The 25,832-nt window shown below is 36.7% G+C and overlaps 1 protein-coding gene across 3 annotated transcripts in view; it reads left to right on the top strand.

The window, feature by feature from the left end:
* The window catches only part of CUNH15orf41 (chromosome unknown C15orf41 homolog), a 213,568-nt gene that overhangs the window by 41,159 nt on the left and 146,577 nt on the right, over positions 1-25,832 (top strand). Inside the window, exons 2-4 of one of the 3 annotated variants that reach the window (XM_029237955.1) lie at positions 16,673-16,718; positions 17,610-17,674; positions 24,744-24,804. In XM_029237955.1, the coding sequence (XP_029093788.1) occupies positions 16,673-16,718; positions 17,610-17,674; positions 24,744-24,804 (172 nt within the window). Of the gene's footprint in view, positions 1-16,672; positions 16,719-17,609; positions 17,675-24,743; positions 24,805-25,832 lie in introns of those variants that run through there. The other 2 variants (XM_029237957.1, XM_029237956.1) reach the window with 2 other exon arrangements.

The following is a 25,832-nucleotide window of genomic DNA, read 5'->3' as shown; positions in this document are numbered from 1 at the left end:
CAGCACTGGAGTTTGCAGGCAGTTGGATAGAGCCGGGTCTTGGTGCTGAGATGAGGATGACCTCCAGGAGGCCTCACTCCAACTGATGTTCCCTGGGGTCTGAGGTTCTCTGTTAGTCTAGCGGTTTGGCCTCAGAGCTCCCACCACAGGAGCTCAGGCCTGACCTCCGTCCTGGGAACCAAGATCCTGCAAGCTTCGTGGCACGGTTTTAAGAAAGAAGAAAAGGAGCAGTACAATATCAAAGAATATAAAAGAAATAAAATTAGAAAGATAAAAAATATATTAGGAAAAACAAAACTATAATGGAACAACTGCAACAAGGTAAAATAAAACCACAACAGAAAAAAGAAAAAAAAAAAGTGTGGGGGGGGACAAGCCAGAAGGAGAGATCACTAACAAAGTATAAAGAATAAAATAAAATTAGAAAAATAAAAGATTTATTTAGTAAAATAAAAATATAAAAGAATCAACAACAATGAATCAGCAAGGTAAAACAGAACCCCAATCTAAAAGAGGAAAAAATAAAAACAAACAAAAAAAGAAAAATAGCCTTGGCTATGGGGGCGGAGCTTAGGCAGGGCCAGGGTTTAGGGTGGGGTGGGACCTAGGCGGTGGGGGGTGGTTGGGGGGGGGTGATGTTTGAGCCTGGGGTGGGGCCTCTGCTTAGTACCTGCACAGAAGGTGAGAGGCAGCACGTGAGAAGGAGGGCCTCTAGAGTGTGGAGTTCGGGAGTTTGGAGGTAGGGCCCTGAGTGAGGGTGTAGGGGCAGGGCTTGAGCTCTGCGGGGCAGGAGGGAGGCTCCCAGGGCACAGGATTAGGCCCTGGAGCCCAACAGGCTTCCCTGTGCCTAAGTGGACAGGGAAGGCACTGGCCGTGTTACCTTCCGTTCCTTCATGCCCCTCCCCCACGGTCTCTGGCAGGGTGTCCCCCACCCGCCTCCCACTGGGCCACTAGACCCCTAACCATGGGTGGGTCCCGCTAGGTGTAGGATCTCCTCCTCCCCCAGACACCCCTCAGAGGTGCTGGTCCCTGAAGTCCAACCTTTACTTTTGCTCCCCCTTCCCTCCCTCCCACTCCCTCAGGACCTGCGAGGCTAGAGGGAACCTCCGTGGGGAGAGGATCAGGCCTGGGATCTCAGCAGGTTCCTGGGGGTCCAAGTGGGCAGGGGAAACCTGGCCACACTGCCTTTTGACCTCTGCCCTCCCAGTCATTCCCCAATTTCCCCCTTTAGGTGTGGGATCCATTACCCTCCCCCAGCCGCCCCTCAGGGGCGCCAGTCATTTCCCACCTCCACTTCTCTTCCTTCTTCACTACCCCTATGTCCCACGTCCTACCTGGCCGCTACGGGTTTCTCCTGTCCCCTTAGGTGTCTCTGGTCCTCCACTGGTGCCTGGTAGGTGCCCTAGTTGTGAGGAGACGTGAATTCTACATCCTCCTAGTACACCATCTTGACTCTGCCCCCCTGGAGTATTGGTTCTTGAAAGTAATTCTGTTTTATCATTTGGACGCTGTATTAAGAACAGAGTTTGAAGACAAACTGTCTATGTTCACATGCTGGCTGTGTTAATTTGGATAAGATACTTCTCCCTTTCCCTTGGTTTCTTAAATACTACTTGTGCTTTTATTATTATAGTGATGATAATTAAATAGAGTGGTGCTTGGACCTAGGTAACTAACCACCAGTGTTGCTATGTTTGTCATCATTATCACAGGATCAGTGGTGTTCGTTGAGTGCCAACTCTTGATTAGACAGAGTTCAACAGAAATGGGGAAAAGTTACAAACAGGATATTCTGGCGAAAGTTAGTGTGTAACAGCATAATTGTGTTGTGCATAGTCTTAGTGACTGAACTCCATTTATGCTTCTCCTCTGGTTTCTCTTAAAACACATAGAGAAGTAGGGAAGGCATTTATAGCCATTTAAGATTGGTTTTATTGGAGTGAATGACATCAAATGCTGAGATTAACTGCCAAAAGAATTTGATTGTGAATTAAGAATAAAAGGCTTGTGGTAAGAGTTAAAATTTTGTGTTAAATCAGAGAAGAGCTTAATGTATTTTAAGGCATTCCATTTATTGTTTTAATATTCCCAGCATTTATTATTAAAGTGGGGTGGCTGTAGAATAATTATAGTTCATATCATGATGATGATGTTTTTAAAGAAGGTTGAAAAGCTACAGTTTTTTCAAACTAATGTAGTAGGGAAAATATAGCATCTAAAGCTTCAAAGAGTTTGCTGACCTCATAAGAACACAACTGAGGCCATGTAGAAGCACTAAGTATTAACCAAGTTACTTTTATGCCAATTCCTGCATTTCCTTGTTAACTTCTTAAATGAAAAGCATCAGTTTAGTAATTGGGGGTTGGGAATATGGGATAAAAGACAGAGAAAGAATATGAGATTATTACTACCATTATGTTAATAAAACTGAAAATTTATTTGGGAAGAAAGTGGTAAAGATGATAGTTTGATCTTTATAAATGATAACCATTATAAAGTGAATCTGGTCAGTCATTTTTACTAGTTTTATATAAGATCTCTGTGACCTATTAAATTAAGAAAAATTAGGAGGGCAGAACATGTATTTTTGAATAGAAAAAGAATAAGGGAATGTTTAAATGGTTTTAAACAATATTCTAAACTTTTTTACTTTGTGAAAAGTTTATAAAAGTGTGTTCGTTAGACATAGGCAAGTAAGATTTTGGTCACAGAATTAAATTAGCCTCTAGATGTTCATTCATTCACTTGTGATGATGCAGAGTTGGCAGAATGACTTGGTATTCTAGCAGGATTTCATAAACTGAGAAATTCCCTCAGAAAAGAGGTCCATTCAAGGCATTTTCTGTATAAACAAACCCATAAAACATTTGAAATCCAGAGGGAAAAAAATTGGGCAACATGAAGTAAAACTCAGTATAAGTAATAAGCTCAGTATAAGTAATAAGCTGATGCAGAAATAATTTTTTTTTCTTTTTTTGGGTGCGGATATATTTAGAATCTACTTCCCAAGAAAGAGACTCAGTTAGGAAAGAACTCGAAAGAGCCTGACCCAGCCCTAAAACTTGAAGAATTAACTAGCTAGCTGGGAATATTGGAGAAGTGACTAATCATTAACTCTCAAAGCGTGGCCTATTGTGAAAGGACCCCAGATGTCTAATTCCTTTTGGGCTGTCATAACAAAATACCATAGGCTGGATGGCTTAGACAGCAGACATTTATTTTCTCACAGTTCTGGAGAATGGAAGTTCAAGATCAGGGTGCCAGCATGGTCAGGTCCTGGTGAGGACTCTCTTCCTGGCTTGCAGATGGCCACCTTCTCACTGTGTCCTCACTTGGCCTTTCCTTGGTGCATGCTTTCAAAGTGATGTCTCTCTTCCTCTTCTTATAAGGCCACTACAGTAATCCCCTCATAAGGGCCCTATGCTCATGACCTAATCTAACCTGAATTAGCTCCCAACGGCCCCTTTTTCAAATACATCGTCATTTGTTACAGCAGTCATAGGAAACTGAAGTGTTTTACTATGGTAGGATGTTTAGTAAATTTTTATTTTTAAGTAAAGACTTCAGAAAGTGAAATTAATTCATTTGGTTTTGATAAGCAACTGTTTAAGAAAACTATCTGAAGGTAGATCAGAATCTTTAGTCTTTTCAGCACTGAATATTACTGAGGAAAATGAACAATATTATTTGGTGCTATTTTAGGTCTAAGGCTTGTATTTTCAACCCTTCTGACAAATACCTTTCTGAAACTAAACTCATTTTAAGAGTAAGGATTACCTCTTATCTTCCTTCAATTTGAAGTTGCTGCACAGAGGTGGGGGGCCCTTATAGGTCCTCATGACATACTTTGTCTCTTTTCCTGGGATTACCTAGTTCAAGCCAGAGACCATCTCATAAAAAAACTCTTTCAATACTTGAAGAATTGTGAGGTTGAATGTTTATATTTATTTACATATTTATATTTATATAAATATCTTTAAAAGTCAACTTTTCAGGTAAAGATCTGGTGGTTCTTTCATTAAGTATCTGTGTTCAGTCTATCAAAAAAATACAGTAATTTGGGGGAGACTGGGATTTCATCAATGAAATAGTTGTGGTGCTAGACCCATGAAGTGATTATTTAACCTCTAGTGGGGGATGTGGTACCTTATAATCAGTGGTGAATGAAAGGAGTTAATTATTTTCCTCCCATGTTCTCATACTGTGGTCTGATTACTTTAAATGCCTGGAAGTCTTAATAAACAATTTAATCACTCTAGCTATTGACCTAGAATAGACCTGCTATATTAGGCCCATATAGAAATGTCTGGTGTCAACATGAGTACAAGTCATTATTATAAGGACCACGGCACAGTTTTATGATAAACTATACTTAAAAGTTTTAGGGCTCTAAGCAGAGAGAAACTTAATAAATCTAAATCTTGGAGTTGTAGAACAGATAAAAATCACAGAACTTTCAAGGTGAAAATAGACTCTAAAGTCATGGAATCCATATACAGATGTGAAACTGAGACTTTGAAATATTAGGTGATTTTTTTCCAATTAGAATTTAAACACCTCAAGAATAAAGACAGTTCCTATTGGTGCTCCCTTAACAGTACAACTTTTGATGCTCCCTGTTTAAAAAAATAATTATGTAGTATATAAAGATGTCTGTCAGAAATTTGTAAGAGAAAACTAGTATTCCAGAGGGCTAAAAAATGGTCCTAAGTCAGGGGAAGGGACATGTTACCTGGAAAAATAATCACTTTCCATATTGTGAGGTTATATAAAATTTGCATTTATAGTAAAAAGAACTGTCATTGAGAAGTAAAATTCAAAATTTTGATCTCCCATTCATTGCATCTTTTGGTGGTAAAATGTGGGAACTTGGGGGTTTGGGGACTACTGGTGATATAATTTGTATTCTAGTATATTTTGCTTTTTTATTTGTGTTTATGTTTTAATTTATACACATTGGTCACAGATACATTATGATTACTGAAATAATTGAAAATATGTGATATTCTCATCCGTTAAGATGACATAGCTAAGTATTATTTCAGTAAGTCCTGCTTGTAGCACAACTTATTTTTTCCTTGATTTACATGTACCTGGTGTAAAATAACCCTTTACGTAACTTTGGGCAAATCATTTCATCTCTGTGACTTTTACTTTTGTCATTTTTAAAACGAGAGGCTTGGGCTTGGTCTAAAAACTCTATGATATCTCTTGAAATATTCCGTTTACTAAAATAGCTTCATTTAATAGTGATAGCAAGTCATATAGGAGTATCCTGAGTCCAGTTTTACCCTAAAGGGTAGAAGTTCTCCAAATAGAATGAGGAGATTCAAAGAACTTTCTAGACTCCAGAAAGAAGATGGTAATTTATGGCGATGTGGTGAGATTAAAGTATAAACTGCTTGGGGGATTGAAGGTGGGAAAGCATTGTGGGAGAGCTAAAAAGAAGGGGCCTAAAGCCGGGTTGAGAAAGGCCTCAAGTGCCTTGCTCATGAGTATGAACTTCATTCTATAGGTAGTTGATGCCTCCTGGGATTTTCAAGCCAAGAGGGTACATCATCCGATGTGTATTTTAGAAGCATTGTTGGTAAATTAGAGGTTGGATTAAAGAGTATAGAGATAGGAGGCAAGGGAAATGAATCAGGAAGCTATTTAGTCATTTAGGGAAGTAGGGACAAATGTGAAAAAAACTTTTGATTGTAGAATCAGCAGGACTTCTTGACTCCTTAGATGTTTCAGGTGTGAGGGAGAGGGACGAATCAAGAATGACCGTGGGATTTGTAGCCCAGCTGTCTTACCTTTATGGAAATAATTGACTTAAGAGCGTTTGGGTATGAAACACAGTTGTGGGAAAGGAGTATGTCGGTAAATTTGATTTTAAGATGCATGCGGCCAAATAGGGGAAATGTCCCCTAGGGAGCTATAAAATTGAGAACGTGATTCTGAGTAGGGGTGGAGGCTGGAAACATATATGTATGTTTGGAAGTTACGGCAGTAGTTGTTGGGAACACAGCAGGGTGTGCTGTCACCCACATGAGCAAGTAGAATGAAGAGAGGAAGAGGGTTGGGGAGACCTCCTCCCTCCCCATCCGCTCCTCCGCCCCAGGAAACCCCAGGGAAGAGGCTAGCAGCCAGTGGGAGAGAGAAAGGTAAGTGGTTAGCAGGGGAGAAGGAGAGGTTTTAGAAAATAGTTTCCTGGAATTCATAGGAAAGATTTTTAAGAAAGGGAAGATAGTCAAAGGTACAAAATATTGTGATGAGGTCAGCTAAGGTAAGAAGTATGTCTTTTTCAATTAAGGAGTGAGTACAGAAGTGAGATTGCCATGGGTTGGAGGCCGAATAGGATATACTGAACCAAAGACCTCGTAGACAAAGACATTTGGTAGTGAAGAGAAACGGTGGACAGTAGTTTGAAAGGTGTAGACAGGTTGTGGCTTAAAGACAGAGCGTGCTCGGAAGTAAATGAAGACTAGCCAGAGGAGAGGAAATGATGGAAAATACGCTAGCTAATACTCCATGCAGAGGTGGAAGAAAGTTGAATTTTTACCAACGGGGGAAGAATTATAAATATCTTCCCATACAGGCTATTGTTATCAGACTATCATTATCTGTTAACTTTCTCTTGCTCTCTTACTCTTTCTGGCAATCATAATAAAATTTCTACAAACTTAAGGGTTTCTAATACTGTAGTTTTATCTGACTTATTAAAGAATGAAATCAGAATAAATTATTATAGGAAGAAAGAATTGATAAATATTTCTTACAGGTGTATCTATTATATTGTGTTGAAGTTATTCGGATTGCTTTGGAGAAAAATGACCCGACATCTGGTCTTGGAAGCAAAATTAAGTGTCTTTCACCCAAGCTTCTTATTCTTTATCTGATTTATGTTATGGCTCGTTCTAAAAAGTTAAAACCCAAATTTACTTAGAAAGGAAAGAAGTATAGGTGCTTAAGCCTCTAATTAAATCAGAATGTTTAGAATAGGGTGGGACTTAGAGCAGAAAAAAATCTTAGATCAATTTATCCAGCTCCTTCAATTCTTTCCATTTTTCTTCTCCTACTATTTAATTTTATTATGAAATACAGCACACATAGAACAGAGAATAGTATAATGAACTCTTTGAATCTACCTCTGTTTATATTTGCTTCAGATGCTTTTTACTTTTACAGAAATGAAATATCCTTACACTATCTACAGTTTTTTCCCCTTCAGATTTTTATGTTTTAAAAAATTTGTAAAAAATTACAAATTTTAGATTAAAATTTTTTTTTAATAAAAAAAATTATATTTTTAAAAAGAGCTCTTTGATTCCTTTCCCCTTCTCTTTCATCTGAGGTAACCATTGTCATGAGTTTAGTGTTTATCAGCCTCATGTATTTCTTTTACTGTATCCATAAATGTCCATGAACAAAAAAGGTAATTATATTTTGCTGTTCTTATATTTTATATAAATGGTAACAAATGTGTGTATAATTCTGTAGCATGCTTTTTTTGTTTTTTGTTAAGTACTCTATTTTTGAAATGTATCCATGTTGATATCTGGTAGAGTGATGTATCACTTTGTTTTTGCTTTTCAAAATTTATTAACTATTCCTGACATTCTTCTTCATGGATTTTAAGATAAATTTATCTCATCCTACCAGAAAACTCTGTTGTGAATTTGGTTCCCCCACTGCTGCTGAAGGGCCCGGTGAGGCAGCTGGACCCAAGGGGGGGTGTACTCCCTGGGTGAGCTTTGACCATGGCACCTGGAGGGAGGATGGTCCCTCTCCACCCCTCCCTCAAATAGACTGTCCTGGAGCTTTAAAAAAAAAAAAAAAAATCATAGATTACTGTGTAGGGAATTGACAGTTTAATTAATACTATCTTTTTACCCATGATACTTTCTTTGTAAAAATATCTCTTCATTTAGTCAGGAACTCTCTTATGCTCTTCAGTAATGTTTTATAACTTTCTTCAAAGGTTTACATATTTTTGTTAAATATATATGTGTAAAAAAACTATGGTTTTTTATTGTGAATGAGGTCCATTTTTTCTATTCCATTTTCTAATTTAATATTACTGTTTTATAATAATTCTATTTCTTTTTTATTTTAATCTTATATATAGTTACCTTTCTGAGATCTCTTATTAATGTTTAAAACTTTCGTTTATAGATTTTCTTTGTTTATTGATTCTCTTCTCATCTTCAAAGAAGGAGCATTTTGTTTGTTTCTTTCCTTTTTGATTCTCTTATTTCTTTTCCTATTTTGTTTTGTTTGCTGGGATCTTCAGTGTTGCAGAACCTCCTAGAATAAAATCGGTTTCTTTCTTTTTTTCCCCTTATATCCAGTTAATGCAATACATTTCCCACAACTGTTGATACACACAACTGTCATTGCTCAATTTTATGTATTTTTGTTATTTTTATTGTGATTTCCTCTTTAATCTATTGGTTAGTTAGTAATGCATTAATTTTTGAAAATAAGGGTTTGGGGAGGGGGAACTAACTTTTTAATCATTACATTAAAATGTAATTACCTTTTCAGTAGATATAGTCTAGCCAAGTCCTGAACAGAACCTTTGACAGCTTTATAGAGCTGGAGGACAAGGTTTAGAGACCAGGGTCCACCAAAGGTGGGAACACTTGCAAATGTCCCAAGCTTTGAGGTGGGACCCTAAAGGGCTATACCCTAGGAATTAACGTGGACTGAAAGTAAAAGAGCTCTACATTACTACATTTCACCTTCAAGTTTACTTCACTGGCCTAAAAATTCAATACCTGAAATTGGACTAAGGTGGTCCTGGACTCCTAGTGCTCCCAGAATCAAATCAGAATCCTCTCCAGAGAAAGTTAACCATTTTCGTATTCAGATTATTTATAAAGCAGTTTTTCAAGTAGTATAGCACATAATGGGAGATACTCAGTCACATAAGGACACATGACAACATAAATGGGAACCAGTAGAAACTGTAGAAATAGACTTAAAGGGGCTCTGGTTATTGGAACTACTAAACAGAATTTTTATAATCACAGTTTATTCAAGATGTTAAGAAGATTGAAACTCTTCAGGGAACTTATTTGAAAAAAAGAATCAAATAGAAAATCTACAAGTGACAAATACAGTAATTGAAATTGGATGGATTTAACTCAATGGATGTATTTAATAGCAAGTTAGACATTACTGAAGAGAGAATCAGTGAACTGGGAGATAAATGAGAAGAAAATGTCTAGAGTGTAACAGAGAATAACGAAGAATAACAAAACGCTGTAAAATATGAAGAGAGAGTAAGAGATAGAGGATACAGTAAGGAGGGCTAACATACACTTATTTGGAGCCTTGGGTAGGAGAAACAGAGTGTTAAAGCAAGTTTAAAGAAATAATACTTGAGAATATTCAAAATGTTGAAATGTATCCAGTCATATATTTAAGAAGTCCAGCAAACTGTAAGCAGGAGCTTACTAAATACCAGAGTTAAAACTCCTAATAACCAAAGTTAAAAAAAAATCTTAAAACTGGGTAGAGAAATAAGGCACATTATCATTGAAAAGAGCTGAAATTTGAAATTTGACATCACCAACACATCTGCACTGCTGGAATTATTAAAAGAAAGTTATTCCAGATTGAAGAGTGGAAAAGGAAGGAAGGGCAATGAAATGGTTCGTATGTGGATATATCAGAATGAACAGAAACTGTATAAAACAACAGCAATGTCTTGTGAATTTTAAGATATATGTAGAATTAAAACAGCGTCAGTAATATTCTATATGTCAGAAGGGGAGAAATACAGATAGTGTTGCAAAGTTTTTGTATTTTCCAGACAGCAGTTAATCACCAAGGGGGCATGTGTTTATGTAAGATAATCATTAACAGTATAAGAGTATTCAACTTCCAAGTTGCCAGGGGAAAAATAATGAAGAATAAGTACTAAATCAATTTAAAAGAATACAAAAAATGAGAAGAAAGGAATGTACAGTGATTAAGAAAATTAGCATTCAGTAAGATGATAGACTTAAACCTAAATATATTAGAACATACATTAAATGTAATCAATCGTAATCAAATCAGTGTGGTATCTGTGCAGAGATAAACATATAAATCAGTGGAGCAGATTAGAGAGTCCCAAAATAGACCCTTAGATGTTTGGTTTCCTCATAGGCAACAAGATAATTCAGTCGGTAAATGGTGTGTGACCAATTGGATATATGTACAAAAATAACAAAAACAAAATGTGACTCCTATCTCAATGCACAGAATTAACTCAAGGTAGATCATAGGCCCAAATGTAAAAGCTAACATTCTTAAGCTTCTAAAACAAAACATACAGAATTATCTTCGTGACTATGAGTGGCAAAGCTATCTTAGGAAAGACACACAAAAAGTACCAATAATAAAATTAAAGAATTGCAACATTGGACTTCATCAAAATTAAAATTTTAGCACTTCAAAAGCAGAAAGAAAATGGAAATACAAGCCATTAACTAGAAGGTGTGACAAGAACGTATAGCAGTGGGAACTCTCCTTTAGTGTTGGTGGGAGTTTAAAATTGTTACAAACACTTTGAAAAAGTGTTTGACGGTGTCTACTAAAGCTAGAGATTTGCGTGTCAGATGACCCAGAATTCCACTTCTGCATTTATACGCATCAGAAATGTGTACACATATGCACCAGGAAACATGTGCAGGAATGTTCACAGCAGCATTATTCTCATTGCAAAAGACTGAAAACAGTTCAGATGTTCATCAATAGGATAGATAAATGTGGAGTATACTTATACAATAGAATATATTATACAACAATGAAAATGAATTAACCTCACATAAATTAACATGGGTTACTCTCACAGATATATTATTGAGTGAAAGAAGACAGAGGCAGAAGAGCACACACTGTGTGGTTCCATTAAAATAAAGTTTATGAACAGGCAAAGCTAACCTATGGAATTTAGGGGTACATATTTGGGTGGTAAGACTATAAAGAAAAGCAAGAAAGTGATAAAGATCAGATTCACCTGTGCGAGGGAAAGGGTGATGATCAGATAGAGTGCCTTTTGGGGTCCCAGCAGTGTTCTATTTGGTGACCTAAGTGGTTACATGGTTTTGTCTTAAGCATGATAAAAATAATTTTAAAAGGTTAATGTGTTATGGCAGGAATAAATGTTGATATCTTATGTAATGAAGGCATGTTACAAAAAATGTTTAAAACACAATTTTTGAAATTTTACTTTTGTGTATAGACAGACAGACAGAAAGACACACACACACATCAGACACAGAGTAAAAAACACAGGAACACAGATGGACACCTATGGATTTTACACAGAATATGTACTATTTTATAACTAGGAAACTTCATTAAACATATAATAAAGTTAACACTTATGAAGGGTGTTGTCCTCTGTAGAGAAGGTTGATTGGGTTTATACCTGTGTTGTTCAGGGAAGGATTTAAAGTTGCTTTGTATACAGTAAATAGCATTTGAGCGAAAGACACATTTACAGTCACATAGAGACACTTCAGACAATGGTGTGGTTATTAACAAAATACACCTTAGCTGCAGGAAGAATAATGGAAATTACCCAACAGTTTTTTAATCCTTGACTTTTTACTATAGGAAAATTTTTTTATATAGTTAATTAAAGGAAAACTGCATTTTGAGTTTTTTAAAAGCGAATATCGTCTAAGGCCATAGAATTTGATCAAAACTCTTGACCTCCTGTGACTTCAATTTTCTATCAAAAAAGCAAGAATGCCCACCTTTCAGGGTTGTTTGGAGTATAATGTAACATATAAATGCTTAACCTTAAGCAACGGGTATTAGCACACATTAGAAGGGCAGATTAGCACGGGGATTAAGGGCTTGGGTTCTGGAACTGGACCTGGATTTTGATTTCCAGTTCTACCACTTACCTAGTTCTTTAATTGTGTACTTTCCTTAACTTCTCTTTCTCCATTTCCCCATCTTTAAAATAAGGACAATAATAGTACCTACCTTGGAGGATTGCTATGATGGTAAAATAAAGGGCACAGTATAGTGTGTAGCACAAAGTAGGTGTTCATATAACTCTTAGCTCTTGCTGGAGATAGAGCTGTTTTGGATGTGACTTCAGTTTGTCAGCAAAATTAGTCAAGTGCCTGGGACAGTAACCACTTTTATTGTATATGTAAAACATGAGTGTAACTTGTAAGAATTTTTTGTGATAGTTGATTACTTCTAAGCTTAATGGTGCCATCTATATAGTCATGTGTGGGAATATTTGCCTATGAGGCATATAATGTAGTCTGTATCCTCAATATGAAGTTGGAAATTAGAAAGAAGAAATGGGTGTGGGGGGTATGATAGATACATTTTTCTCTATTTCTTCAATTTAGTTTATATATTTTTTTCCTTTTTTCTCCCCAGTAAATTCCCAGAATATCAGTAATCTCTCATGACTCTTTCCACTTCACATTGTTATTTTCCTAAAAAAACAAAACAGAACAAATTAGTAGTACTGCTGTACCAAGCCTTGGTGTCTTATTGAATTCCATTTTGATTTTAGAGGGGAAAAAAATGCTCTATGTTTCAAATTTGTATGTATGGGTGTGGGAGGGAGTGAGAGAGGGAAGTGAATTGCTTTTATGGAAAACCTTCCTAGACTAGTGCCCTGAATCACTGGCCACATACGGCCAATGTTTTATTGTATTCTTTCATGGGTTTAGAGAAGTTGTACCTGGTGAGGTCTGCAAGCCTAATGCTTTGTAAGAGTATCTTGCTTTATCTTGTTAGGTTGGTTTACTGCTTCCCGAATTCTAGAAGTAATATTCATTTTGTTCAGAGGATTTCAAGCCCGTTAGAGTGTAGATATTGACACATCATAGATTCTATAGCAAAAGGAGCTTGAAAGTTGAATAAAAACATTTATTTCTTTATGGTCTTTTTCAGAAGTTGGGCACTTGAAAGAGGAAGAACTTAAAGTATAAAGTGTAGTATCTTCTTCCTGAAGGTTCTACTTGCTTTAAGCCTCCACCTGGGAACATCAAAACTTCCCCTTGTAAGAATGTTGCGTTGCAGCTAAGTCTGTGCTAAGTTCTGCTCTTAGTCTTTGCTGCACCCATTCAACCCCCTGATGTTCATTTTCTCTAATATCCTTCAGGTTATTGAGTATCTTAGCTGGATGGGTGTGGACACACGTTGAGTTAAATACTATATGGGGCACTGGTTTGTTGCCTGTTTATGTACCTGGCATTTGAAGTTTTGAATGCAATATAAAATGAGGGTAATCAGTACCCCATCAATGTTTAAAATCTGTACGGAAAAGTCATTCACACATAGCAATTTATGATCTCTAGGCACATCAGTTTAGTGACACAGTGACAGACAGAGGAACAATTTTAAGGAAGCCAAATACAGTAGCTGCCAGCTAGGAAGAGAATTAGAAAGTATAAAAATGGACAGCCCCTTCCAAGTATTGCATCCTGTACAGGTGCCGTCGTGATAGGGCACCCTGTCTCCGAGCCCTCCCTCGATTGTGTCTCCTACTTCCTGGGCACATAGGAAATAGAAACCTTTCCCTCCTCCCTCCATCCCTCCCCCCTTCCCTCACTCCCTCCCCCACTTCCTTTCCCCCCTCTCTTCCTTCCTTCCTTCCTTCCTTTAAAAAAAGAGGACATGTGTTATTACTCAAAAGAAGTATGGAAGGTAGTCACTTCAATTCATGGTCTTGAGCAGCTCAACAGTGTCCTCAAGGACCCAAGCTCCTTCCATCTCCTGTCACAGGTCCTCAGTGTGTTGGCTTTGTCCTCATGCTTGTTTCCTTGTTTCCCCATTGCTGCAACATGACTATTGCTGCTCCGTAAAGCCATTTGTCACATGACTCAGACAAGGTTTTACATAGGTAGTGTAGGAGTCTACTCACATGCTCTTCTTTTCTCAGATACCTGCAGGGTGAGGAGCTTAATATGAGAGGGTAGCATGGGAAAAAAACACAAAACGATCTTTGAAGAGACTTTGGGCATTTGTGCAAAGTAAGTGACTGTATTTTTGAATATATAAATGGAAAACACATGTATGCTAAGTGACAAGTATATGCTCCAAAGTCTTGAAATATGTGAGGATTCAGGGTATGATTTACTTCACTAAATCCCTAAAAAATATGTGAGTGCTTGACAATGTTCTAATTTTTGCTTTTACGCATGTATATGTTGAAAGTTTCCTCTAAATCAGTTCCTGTCCACTTTAATGTTTTTATTTTGGAGGCATATTTTCCCATACCCGTGACCTCAGGACATTGTGGATGCTCAGTGAAAACTGCTGATGGACTGACTGTGATGTTTAAGATAAGCCTTTTAGTTACGCAGAATCTTATCCTCTCTTCCTCTCTAGCCAGGAACCATATTCTTTGTGAACCTAAGGAATGTTGAATTTAAACCGTAACTTCTGTGGCTCTTGCCAATCAAATCAAACAGTAGGGGAAACTGCAGTGGGGGGCAGGCAGAGGTGGTGAGTTCTTTGAAGCTAGACCCTCGAGGTCATGATTTCTCCACTCACCAGTCTTTTGCCTTGGGATCCCTTCTCAGAATCCACACACTGGAAGAGAGTAACAAATAATACACACTGGGGTCAGTGTCTTAGTTGCACTAAAACTACTCTCCCGTTCTTTATGTTGTGAGGCTTGTTCACAACGCTCTTCTGTAAGCTTAGCACACACAGGAAGAGAGCATTGACTGACAAACTACCTAGCAAAGATCAGTTAGTTCTCTACAGCTTTGTCTGGTCAGCCAAACCCAAAGCCTTTTGGACCCAAGTCTGTCTTTCTATTTTACTATGGTAAGTCATTTTCTCTTTTTAGCTCTAGCCAGGTTTTGCCCCCAGTGTAAGCTGGAATTTTCTCTCTAATCCACTTGGCCGCTGAGAAAACGTGTTGCTCCATAGGCTATGTCCATGGTTTTAGCTGAATTGAATTCTAAGCTGTTTAAGACAGTTTCCTGATTGAAGGCGTTATCTTGTCCTCAGTTTTTACAGTGCTCTCAACTCTTGACCAACTTCTCACTTTGAACTGTTTATTCTTGGGCTTATTCCTTCTGCTGTCTGTTAGTCTTCCCTTTCTGAGCGTCTACCATTATACTCTTGTTTTATTCAGTTTAGTTTCCTCCTCATTAGTCATTGGTCCCTGACTTGCCCATTACATGCACCTTTATTTCCATCATATTGTTTGAGACCAAGAGACTGACAGTTTGCCTTCCATTAATTGGTTAACATAAATATATTTTGCTGTGCAATGAGGAGGGCTGTATTTATTGTACATAAATATATAACATAGTGACTTATTCAGTAGTTTATAAAGATTTGGGTTTAACTTTGCCATTTTTTTTTCAGGAGTTGGTTGTCTGCAACCCTACTAGAGTATGTGATTTGCATGTGAAGCTCAGGCAAGCCAGGCATAATAGGAAGATTTTATACATAGAACTGGCTTTTTCAAAGGTGGCTTCCATTTTTAGAGACATTGAAAAAGTTATAATGGATTTATAATTTTATTCAATCATTTCTCAGTACTTTTGAGTTATTAAAACAGTCCTTTAGTAATTATTGGTTTTCCTCGATAAACATTTATGGTGTTTTTTTTAAACGTATTCTTTTGTAATCTAATAAGAGTGGAAAGGGGTTAGAAGCCAAATCTGTAATGATATGCAAGAGATGACAGTACTGACAGTGAGTAAAGAAATATGGTGTCATTGCTTTTATTTCATACTCTCCAAATTACCTGTGATGAGCTTGAGCAGTCTCATTCATGAATAAAAAAATTTTAATTATTCACAGTGCTTTGGTGTATTATAAAAGCAGAATTATTAACACTGTAATTTGTTCAGATAGCATTTGGTAGGAAAATATATCAGAAATAATTAATTGTTTTCAAGATATGATAAGGCAGCTGTATCTACAGGGGGCAATCAAAAAGAATAGTAGTGGGCTATTGATTGCTTTTTAGAGAAAAAAAATTCTGTTCCATTTCTAAATGTTAACAATTGTAAGAGGAAAATCCCCACTTGGGAAGAATGTTTTCCAGGTTGCTTCATTGCCAGGTGTTTGACATTGCATGGAGTCTTAGATGAATAAGGCTTACGGCAGTCTTAGGGAATGCTGTCCTCAAGGGCCTCAGCTTTCTGCTATGAAAGCTTCTATTTTCAAAGTAGGCCAGTATCGGTGGGAATGTTCCAGTGGTCTCTGTGCTACTTCTGGTGAAGAGCAAAGTTTCCCCCCTTGAATCTGAGAGACCTACAGAAGAGGATACCTACCTGCTAACAAAATAAATTTCAGAATGTTGCCAGTGAATGAACTGCATTTTCTACTGTTTATGGGATTTGACTCTCATTTATCAATGGGAATAAACCTTGCCTCTTTTGGTCCCTTTTAACATACCTGCATGGTACAGATATGATTTATAATCATTCTAAAGTTTAAGAAAATCCAAATCATATGATAGTTTGCTTTGAGACCATCCATATTTTCCCCTTTCCCTTTTTCTGTCTCCTTGACCTAGCAGCAGGAAGCCTTTGTTTGAGGTGTTCATCTGGAACAACTTTTCCACACTTGTTTTCATGTTCTGTTAGATTACAGGGCAGCAGGCCTACCTTTGAAGCTCCTTTCTCTTTTGTTTCTTTGGCGTGCACTCCAGTAATTAACTTTGTCCTTCTTTTATTTGTTCCAGTCAATCGCAGGCCACTCTGCTGAGCATCTTCTCCCAGGAGTACCAGGTTAGAAGTTTTCTCCTTTGTGAGGGTTGACAGGTGCCTAATTGAATGATGAATGTCCCTTTATTTCTTTGTAATTGAACTGCCAGCTCTCTGATTGGGTTGGAGGATATTCTCCTTTCCACATCAAGCACCGCCTGCGTCTCAGTGGAGGCCTGCCAAGCCTACCCATCCATCTGTCTAATAACATCTAGCCTTTGCTTATTTGGTGGACCTGTAATAAATTATGCTAAACCATTATTATTCTGACAATAATAATTTCCCTGTGTTGCGTGGTTCCATGTGCTAAATGTTTGCTGACTTGCACTGTCAGTGCCGCTTTCCATTGCTGACAGAGATGATGATAAATGACCATTGCTGGAGTGGCAGAAGGCAAGAGAGGCAGAAAATGGAGTCATTTATCATGAGATGACAGGTGTCAGTCAAGTGGCAAGCCTCTATGGAATTACTTTTTGTAGTTTTCAAATAAGTTGTTTTTAAGCAATGTTCTTCCTGGTTAAAAATGGCAATTGGATTGTAAAACTAGAGTGCGGAGGACTTAGATGGAATTGAATTGAGGGAAAATTAATACAAAGGTTGAAAAAGGGAACAAGTTTTTCTTTGCCCTCTACAACCCTAAGCAAACTTAATTTAGATTCAATTACTATGACCCTGTTGGCTTTTACATATATACTGTACCTTGTGGTACAGTCTGGAGACATCCCAGCCACGCAATAGAGATTAAAATGCATAGGTTCACAGAGTAGAAGGGAAAAAAGATCTACCACCACCCAAATCCCCAAACTATTATTCGGTTTGCCCTTTATGTTAGACATTGGAATCAAGAAATGTGTCATTTTTGTTCTTGAACCTGATCTGTGACACAACATAAAAATCTTTTTTATTTTGTTTCAGAAACATATTAAGAGAACACATGCCAAACATCATACTTCGGAAGCGATTGAAAGTTATTACCAGAGGTATGACCTGCCTGCCCCACTAGAGGGTATCATAATACCTATTAATTGTAATAATAATTATGAATAAATTAGATTAATAAATTGATTTTCTATATAACATTCCAAGGCATCTTGTTTTAAGTCTCTTATTTAAGACTTCAAGTATATTTTTTTTAATTTCTCAAATACTCTGTTATATGGATTTAAAGAATATGGTGAGACCATCTTAATTTACATGTGTCTGAAGTCTTTACTATGTAAGAAATTGTTCCAGTATTAGAAAATCTCAGTTGGATGCTTGAAACTGTAAGCACATATCTTGGATAGATGCGTATGTTCATGAATACGTATATCTACACGTATATGTGAAAGTTCTCAAACCAATTTTATTTCTTATTTAAATCAGCAAGTTGAAAAGTATATTAGAAAATAAGATTAAATTTTGGTACAGTTGTATTTTGCATCGTCAGTATTGGGTTAGCCATTTTAGAAAGGCAAAAAAAGAAATAAATCAAGTAAGGACATATGGAGACACATAATAATGTACAACTGTGAGATTTTAAGAGGGGTTTATATTTTAAAAGGAAAGTCTTGAGTATTGAATCAATAACATGATGTTCAGGAGATATTTTAATTTCAGCCTAATTTATTATAGCTCCCAACCTCTTGTTCTGAAACAAAAAGAATCTTTAAAATAGCTCCTTTTTTAAAAAATTAAAAATTTTTTGGCTTTGTAATATGAGTGAATAACTTACAATGGTAAATGGTTATGGTTTGCATTAGAAATTATTGGTTGCCTTCTTAAATATTTTAAGGGCATACCGGAAAGGAAAACAGTTTGAAATATGCTCTTAAATTATTACACTTAAGATTCATAGAGCAAATCTTTCTGTGGCGAGAGTGACATCACTGATTTTAGATGACTGATTTTTATGCATGAAAATTCTATGAATTAAATGAATGTGCAGATAAAATATTGGTATTATGTTTCTGTAAAGCCTTTTTTTCTTAAGAATTGAGTGTTTATTGGAAAGTTATTGAAGTTAGATTTTAAAAAAGTATTCACTATGACATAGTGGTAAAAGATATATTCTATTTTGAGTAGAAGTGTCTGTTAAAGAAATATACATGCCTACACAAACACACACACACACACACACACACTTTTATACCTAGGAGAGTTACTCCTTAAGAAGCCTTTGTAAAGTTTGAAGTGATTTATTCAAAAGTCATAATCTCCTCAGTGAAATTAACATTTAAATTAAAGTCATCATCTAAATCATACATATAAAATTGAGAAAGGCCCATGAAGTGCTGTGAAGCCAACAACTGCTTTGGCAACCAGACTCTCCACTGAAAGACTGAAAAGTGGCTCACGTGTCAAAAAATACATTCTTATTTATAAAATTTATAGTCTTAGGCTTTCATATAAAAGTATGGTTCTGTTCCAGATTTTAAGGGTCAGTTAACATCAACAAGGGAAAATAAAGCATTTCCTAGAAATTTGGAGATTTGCTAACAGGCCATGGGCTGCCCTCTAATAATCTTTTTTTCATCGTAAAAAAGCCGTTTTAATTAGATGATTTCTAAGAGCTCTAAATGCTGCTTTTAAAAAATTTACTTTCATTAAAAACTAAATTTGAGGGGCTTCCCTGGTTGCGCAGTGGTTAAGAATCCACCTGCCAATGCAGTGGACACGGGTTCGAGCCCTGGTCTGGGAAGATCCCACATGCCACAGAGCAACTAAGCCCGTGCGCCACAACTACTGAGCCTGCACTCTAGAGCCCGTGAGCCACAACTACTGAGCCCACGTGCCACAACCACTGAAGCCCACATGCCTAGAGGCCGTGCTCCACAACAGGAGAAGCCACCACAATGAGAAGCCCACACACCACAACGAAGAGTAGTCCCTGCTCGCCGCAACTAGAGAAAGTCCACGCGCGGCAGTGAAGACCCAACGCAGCCAAAAAATAAAATTAATTAATTAATTAATTAATTATTTTTTAAAAAAGTATGTTTGATTTCTGAGGTATGAACATACTTTATTGGATTACCTGGTTAGTTTAGGCCAAAAACAAAGATCTTTAAGTATGGTTACTCGAACAGTTGATTGGGTAATAATAAAAATATAGAAACATATTTATATTTCTTTAAGTTTAGTTAAATGTGAGAACCTCAATTACTTTGAGGAGTCACGACATTTGAAACACAATCTTGAAGTTAGGCTGTAATGGACCGTCTAATAGGAAAGCAGTCCGACTGGTTTCTTACTTTACCACCCTGCTTCCTGACTTTTCTGCCCTGCACTTTGTGCTTGTAGACGGGCTGTGTTGTTACCTTTCAGATGATTTGACCTCACAGGTCTCTTGTTCTAAATGTGCAGGTTGAATGTCCCTGTATTCTCTGTGGTAAATTGGCCTTGAAAGCTTTTTGTTTCCCAGCTGATTAGAATAAAGGCAAAGTTATATCAAATCATACTTAAGCAGTTTGACAATCTCAACAATTTCTTCCTTTCTTTTTCTTTTATAAAAGTAATACATGCCTATTGTGAAAATTAAGTACATTTTTAATGGTATAAAAAAGAAATGAATGGATTGCCCATAATCGTGGCACCCATAGATAACCACTGGTGTTTTTCATTCCAGTCTTTTTTCAATCCATTTTTACATAGATTAGGTCATCCTATATATGCAACTGTGAATTCTGAATTTGATACTTGGAAAAATACATATTATTTTGAAGAGAGCATTTTGTAAACATTTTTATTTTATTACTTCATATGAAGGTATCATAATTTACTGAATTATTCCTCTGTTGAACATATATGTTTCCAATATTCTGATATAAGTAATACTGTGATACATATTTTGGTGCATAAGTCTTTGCATTTGAATTAGTTTCTTAATATTTCTATAGATGGAATTACTGGTGTAAACAATAAGCATTTAATGATCTTATTATATGTTGTCAAATTACCATCTAGAAAGATAGTAATGGTTACATTTCTACTAGCAATATCAGAGAATACCTGTGTCTCTGTATTCTTGCTAGCATTGAGATGTTCTCAATTCAGAATTTGAAGTCTGTATTAAAGACCATACAATCCACAGAGTGATTCCATCATGGTTAACTGAAACTTCAAAGTATCCAAACAACAGTAGAAAATGTTTTCCTAAGCTTTTGAATTACTGAGCAAATTCCCTCAGTTCTTCATGTTGTGTGTGTATAGACACAGCTTGTTCATGTTGAAAAGAACTCTCTATTCTTTCCCACTGTACTAATGGCATTTTAGTTCTAAACAGGAAACATACTTGGTAAAATTTATTTAGATTTATCTAGATCAGTGCACATGGGCATATATGTGCACACGCACACATACACAAACACACGCAAGTTGGTCAACTTTACAAGTTTCCTCATCAATAGCAAAGTTTAGAAATACTGTCTCTCATCTCCTCCCATCTCTCAACACACACTGTTTGAGGGGCCAGCTTTATTAGCTTTGCAGAATCAGACCAGTTGGATTTTATTCAGATGTTCACATGGAAAAAAGGTTAGTTCAAATGTGTTACTGATACCACATGATACAGATAGTTTCTAAAAATTCGAACCACTTTTTTTGTTTAATTAGCACCATTTACTTTGCATTCACTGTGTCCCATCTACTCTGCTAGGAACCAAGTATAAGAACCACAATACCTGTCCTCAGCTGCTCTGTTTAGTGGGAAAATAGCTGCATGCATGGAGATGGATTCCAGAGATTTTCGATATAGAATCAACAAAGGTGGTATTCAGATGTAAGCTTAGTGAAGAATTTTGGTAGATTTTTGAAGTTGTACCATTATAGTTATAAAAATATTAAGATTAAATAAGTTTGTCTTATATTTAAAATCAATATATATTATTTTTAATCTTAGATGCTAATAGATCTTTCACACTCAAAAAACGTCATAAAATGGACCTTCTGGGAAGATCTTTTAGGGATGGTTTCACCCACGAGATATACATTTATTAGTCCTCCTGTAGCAAAGCTGGAGGATGACATACAGTCTATGCAAAGTAATTTCAATTTGCAAATAGGCATCAGGAAGGTAGCCCAGGTCACCTTAATGTAGTGTTCAGGATTACATTTTTATATCCCAGTTACAATTCAGATCTTCGCTAAGGACCTGCTGGATGAAGGTTCAACATTGCTTTGTGCAGCCCTACCCCAAGGAGAGAGAAACAACCCATTATAACTGTGTGAATAGTCTATGCTGTAAGTTTGCACAAGATGTTTTGAGGATGGAGAGAAGGGTAGCATTAGGAATTTCTGATTATGACCTTACTGAATGTTTTCTGTAATTATCATGCTCCTTTGATTGCATATCTAAAAATTTGAGTAAACCTGATCTGTCACTTGATATAGGGGACAGTTAAAGTTCCCAGAAAGGACAAATGCAACTTCAGATTAATTTTAACTTAATTTCTTTTCCTTAGCACTTCTGAAGTGTTATTAGGTATAGGTGGGAAACAAATTGGGGAATAAATACAGTTAGAAGCAGGTCTACCCTTTTCAGCATATGAGGACACCTCAGTAGGCTTTGGGACATCAGCGGTCCATTTCAGAGATTTACTGCTTACCAGCTAGGGGAGCCCAGATGGGTTTCATCAGTACTCTGGAATTTGGTTTCTTTATATGACCAACTGGGAGGAGTAATCAAGCTCATAATTAGGAATTTCCACTGTATTAAGTATGAACATGCTTCAACTATTATATAGACTATACAGATATAGGGGGCCAATGTTGTCGTTTGACCAACTCCTGTTGCTTTAAACTTAATAGAAGTGTTCTATTGGTCATTACCAGGATTGTGATTGATGCAGCATTTATATGAAACCATATAATTTGGACTCAAAATGATAGTTTCCAGGCACAGGCCGTGATCTGGGGTCTAGCTGTTCTCTTTCATTCTTTCCAAATTAACCCCTGAGAAGAGGTTCTGCTCTGGTCTCACAAGAGCCTTTCCCAGTCCTCAGATAGCCCAGGCACATTCCTGACATTTGCACTTACTGTTCCCTTGCTGGGAATGTTCTTCCTCTCTTGGCTTGCTGCTTTCCTTCTTGTGGGTTTCTACTTCAGTGTCACTTCCTTAGAGAGGGGCTTCCTGACCAACCCATCTAATTTATATTATATTGTAGCATATGTCATTACTTTATATATTTATTTCTCTTTTTCTTCTCTGTCTCTTCACTGTTATATAATCTCTGTGATGGCAGGAACCAAAGAAGTTTTGTTCCCTTCTGCTTCTTCAGAACCTGGAATAAGGCCTGACAACTAGTTAGCTCTCAAAAATACTTGTGGGATAAATGAATGTTAAGTAGAGAGTTGTAAAGATATACTATTATCAATATAGGCTTAAATACCCTGACCCGGAATCAGAATGCTTAATGCATGTGCGCTCTGGTCAGTTGCTCCGACTTGACGAAACTGATTGTTCCTTGAGCAGACCCATCAGTGCAATGGAAGTTCTGTAAGTTGACATGAAGGTCTTAGCTGACCTATTTCCCAGGGATCTTTCTCTAAACCACACTTGTCTTGTTTGTTTTTATTTTGTTGTTCCCTTGCTCCTGAAATGAAAGTACTTATTTCCCAGTTAGATTCCTAAACAATTTATTCAAGAAAGGGCCAATAGATGAAAATGGATGTATTAGAATTACTTTGAAGTTATAATGATCCTGAGACTTTCCCCACCTTAAATAATTTGATTTTATTCCACTTAATTTATTGGAAATCATACATCTTTATAAGCATACCTGTGAAATAATGTAATTTAATTTAGTTTTTGCTTCTGGCCGTTACAGGGAAGACCTCACCTGTTTACTTTGATTTTTACTATCAAACAAATGTTGTTAGTTTATTCAATCAAACAGTATACTATAGAGAAAATGTTCATACTTAATTTTATTTTCTTGCCTAAAATAGCTTTTAAAAATTATTTAATTACTCATTTATTAGAGAAAAGAATATGTATTCAGTATTACAATATAATCACCTATTATAAGCCAAGAACCGTGCTAGGCATAATAAATTGAATAAAATGAAATTCTTCTACGTTCATGAGGCTTTCAGCCTTACAGTCGGGATGGGTTTGAGGTGGACAAGTAACTCAGCAGATACAGTGTTCTGGGCTAAGTGATGGAGAGATGAACAAGGTGCTCCTGGATTGCACATGAGGGATACTTAATGTTCTCCCAGGTCATGGTGGATGAAAAAGGCGACATACAATCTGAATCAGGAGTTATCCAGGTGAAGGGCTGGAGTGGGGAACAGTGACTAGAGATGAGGCTGGCTGAAGAGAGTAGGTAGGAACCAGATTATGAAGATCCTTATGAGAATTTTTAAGTGGTTATAATTTAATCTTGAGATTTAATGTGGGGCTTTTGAAGTGTTTTAAGGAGGAGAATGGTATGTTCAGATCTTTGTTCTAAAACAAATCACTCTGGCTTCCATATCTGGGATGAATTTGGGGAGTTGTTTGTTTGTTTGTTTTGCAGGGTTAGGGGATGAGGAGAGCTGGAGGTTATGACAGAAATCCAGAGCAGATAAGATGATGGCTTGTATTACCTATTAAAGGTGTGCTGACCCACTGATGAAAAGTCTGTTCCATTTTTTTCCTAATAAGGTGTCAACCAATCCTGTAAACTAAAAGTAAATAAAAAAGTGATATGCTTGCATGGATGCGTTTTTCAGGAGTAAACTTATTTCCTTCCCATGAGTGGCTGTGGTATAGATAAAGCCAGGGTGATAGGGATAGTTCTTTTCAAAATCACCTCTGTGTTCACTTTACATGTTAGGAGGTGAACACAAGGGAGACCTGTGTACTCAGACGTCCTGTCCCCAACTTCAGTTAGTTAGTTGCCAGTGGTTTTGAGGTAAGTTGTTTTTGTTATTCTTTTCCCTTCAGTGCTTTCCTATGACAGTAGCATACTTTAACTAGAGTTGAACGTGGCATTTGCCCAGGAGAAACATGTACACACAGGGGATGCTGACAAGTCTATGCTGGCCTTTTCTTGTCACTGCATTACCACTTGGCTTTGTCTTGTCTAGGTATCTGAATGGAGTGGGGAAAAATGGAGCTGCCCCAGTACTCCTGGAGCTAGCCAATGAGGTAAAGTTATTGTTATTATTTTATTTAAACTTACATAAAACCTAAGGGGCCTATCTAGAGTAGCTTTGCTTAGAATTATAATTAACCTTAAAAAAAAGAAAAAGATTTTGAAATGCAGAGCAGATAAAACATTTTATCTTAGATGCAGTAGACATTTAAATTGCTCCCTGGTCTCTTTGTACTTTTAATAATTGGACCAAGAACTTCATTTATTAATAAATCAGTTAACATAATTAGTCTACTTCTTTTAAAGCACATGTGTAAACAGCTTCTCGGTTTCTTATTTTGTGGGAAATTTCAACCAAACAGCTCAGGACATGTTCTTCTTTAGATGTGTTGTTTTAATTTAGTGTGAGACATACCTGTGTCAAGTACAGAGATGTATGCCAAGAAAATCTATGCTGTCATAAAAGTGAAGAGAGAAATTGTGTACCTAAAGATGTGACATTTACTTGATTCATTTGTTGTTGTTGGCAAACTTTTATTATAATAAGAGATACATGCCTTCTAGAAAAGCCTTTCTTTATATGAAGAAGCATACTCTTCTTATTAACACCAAGCATGAAGTGATTTGTTGAACTTATCTGTTAACTCTTACCTGCTTCTGTTTGGGGAAACAATAATAGTCTTACATTTAAAAAAGGAAACCCCAAAGACTTCCTATGAATGAAGAAGCTGTAAAAAGTTCATAATAGTTGCAGAGAGCATACAGAAAAAATAAAATATTTAATTCCTAAACTTTAAAATATTTATCCACTGTAATAAGAGCAATACAATATTTAGTCTGACTTGGAACTGCTTATGCAAACCTCATAGGGATGGAATGAAATGTACACTACTTTTGTGTTGCATTATGATGGAAAACATAGAAGCAAGGCAGAAAATGTGTATTTGCATTAAAGATGACTAGGTGCTGTGAGCATTAAGTGTTGCAGTAGCAGCGAGTTCTCCATGTTATATTAGCAAGGAAGGATGGCTTCTCTCACAGCTTCTGTCTGCTGTGCACCACTACAGTCAGCCAATGAGTA

This window comes from Monodon monoceros, unplaced genomic scaffold, assembly GCF_005190385.1.
Source record: "Monodon monoceros isolate NGI ecotype Baffin Bay Population unplaced genomic scaffold, NGI_Narwhal_1 Super_Scaffold_21, whole genome shotgun sequence".
NCBI lineage: Eukaryota > Metazoa > Chordata > Mammalia > Artiodactyla > Monodontidae > Monodon > Monodon monoceros.
The sequence above is the reverse complement of the archived record's forward strand: the minus strand, read 5'-3'. Positions and strand labels throughout refer to the sequence as shown.